This window comes from Echinops telfairi, unplaced genomic scaffold (assembly GCF_000313985.2).
Source record: "Echinops telfairi isolate 266 unplaced genomic scaffold, ASM31398v2 ScPeMD7_655;HRSCAF=1070, whole genome shotgun sequence".
Taxonomy (NCBI): domain Eukaryota; kingdom Metazoa; phylum Chordata; class Mammalia; order Afrosoricida; family Tenrecidae; genus Echinops; species Echinops telfairi.
In genome coordinates this window covers 25,773,789-25,775,467 of record NW_022104553.1, presented here as the reverse complement: position 1 = coordinate 25,775,467, position 1,679 = coordinate 25,773,789, and the positions used below count along the sequence as shown (strand labels likewise).

Below are 1,679 nucleotides of genomic sequence, written 5' to 3'. Positions count from 1 at the left end.
TGAACACCTTGGACGGATGCATTGTGGCCATGGATGAACGAGGGCAGCATACGGTCAGTGGACGCGGTGAACGCAAGTCAGTGGCACCTCCCACAGAGTGGTGAATGAACGAACCAACGAATGAATGAATGGGTGGACTGTCGTGGCAACATGATGACGGGGTGGATGCGTCAATGATGGAATTGTAACACATGGACGGGGATGCCACAGGGAAATTTTATTCAGTCCAGCTGCCTTCCTCTCTCCCTCCCCTCCACCCCCATCCCCGCCACCCCCTGGGCAGACGGAACACCAACGGTGAACAAATACATAACTATGTGTCAGAGAAATCCTCCTATCTGTCCATCTGCAGGGGCGGGGGTCCTCAGTCATCTACTTCCTCATCCTCGTCTTCCTCCTCGTCCTCCTCTTCCTCCTCGGCCGCGGCCAGGGCCTGCTCCTGGGCCACCTTCAGCGCCTGCTCCTCCTCCACCGTGGGGTCGTTCATCTCCATAATTTCCGGCCCGCTGGGATACTCCTGCTGAACGGGCACCGGCAGGGCAGGGTTGAAGTTTTCCGGGCTGTACTTGTGGCCCCAGCCGATGTAGATGTTCTCAAACTTCCTGGAGGGGCAGCAAGAAGCCACTGTGAAACCCACTCTCCCCTTGGAAGGACCCCTCTGGAGCTCTCCGGAAGGGCCTCAACCCCCCCCAAAACCAAACTCAGTGATGCGAAAGCGATGCCGGATGCTATCGACCCCATAGGACAGGGTAGAACGGCCCCCGTGGGTGTCTGAGCCTGGCTGCCTTGACTGGAGCAGGCAGCCTCATTGGTCTCCCTCAGCGCCGCTGGTAGGTTTGAACCTCTGACCTGGTGGTGAGCAGCCCAGTGTGGACTCCAGGCATTCAGCCTCCAAGGTTTCCCTTCCTGGAGGGCGGCAAGATGCAGTTCACCTGCAGATTTCTATGCTAACTCGTCCATTCAATAAGTACTCATGGAGCACCGATGGGGTGCCCCCCTGCCCCATCTACAAAGAAAACCCAACCACACCTGCTTCCTTCCTGTTGATCCCATGACTCCTTCGGGGTGGTCCTGGATGTCATCCTGGCCGAGGGGCCCGCGGGGGCCCACACAGGTCAACGCCCAACGACCAGCTGAAAGGTGAGTGGTTCAGAGCCCTATGGAGGTGCTCGGGAGAAAGGTTTGGCAATCTGCTCCCCAAGGGTCACAGCCTCAAATAACCCTCTGGAGTGGAGCTCTACTGCCAACGCAGAGTCACCACCACCAACAACCTTGTTAAAGAAGCAGGGTGCCAGGCCTTTCAGCTGCGGCACCCCTGGGTCAGTTCAGAGCCCCAAAGTTTAGGCTCACCATGTCTGTACCACCCAGGGACCGTGGGCGGCATCCAAAACAAAACAAAACCAATTCACAGAGGCGATTCTGACTCAAAGGGACCCCAAAGGCTGCGGAGTAGAATTACCCCCATGGGTTTCTGAGGCAATACCTAAGCAGGCAGCCTCATCTTCCTCCCTCGGTATGGCTGGCTGGGTTCAAACTCCTGACCTCGGGATCAGCAGCTCCTTGGGTAGTAGTGGCTGACGTGTTGGGCTGCTAACTGGCAAGGTCAGCTGTTCGAACCCACCAGCCCCTCGTCAGGAGAGCAAACGGGGCTTCCCACTCCCGTAGAGAGTCGCGGTCTC

General features: G+C 57.8%; 1 protein-coding gene across 1 annotated transcript in view; it reads right to left on the bottom strand.

The window, feature by feature from the left end:
• Positions 1-364: 364 nt before the first annotated feature.
• SYMPK (symplekin scaffold protein) overlaps positions 365-1,679 on the bottom strand; it is a 50,755-nt gene continuing 49,440 nt past the window's right edge. Inside the window, exon 31 of the mRNA XM_045292667.1 lies at positions 365-602. Coding sequence (XP_045148602.1) covers positions 365-602 — 238 coding nt within the window. The remainder of the gene's footprint in view (positions 603-1,679) is intronic.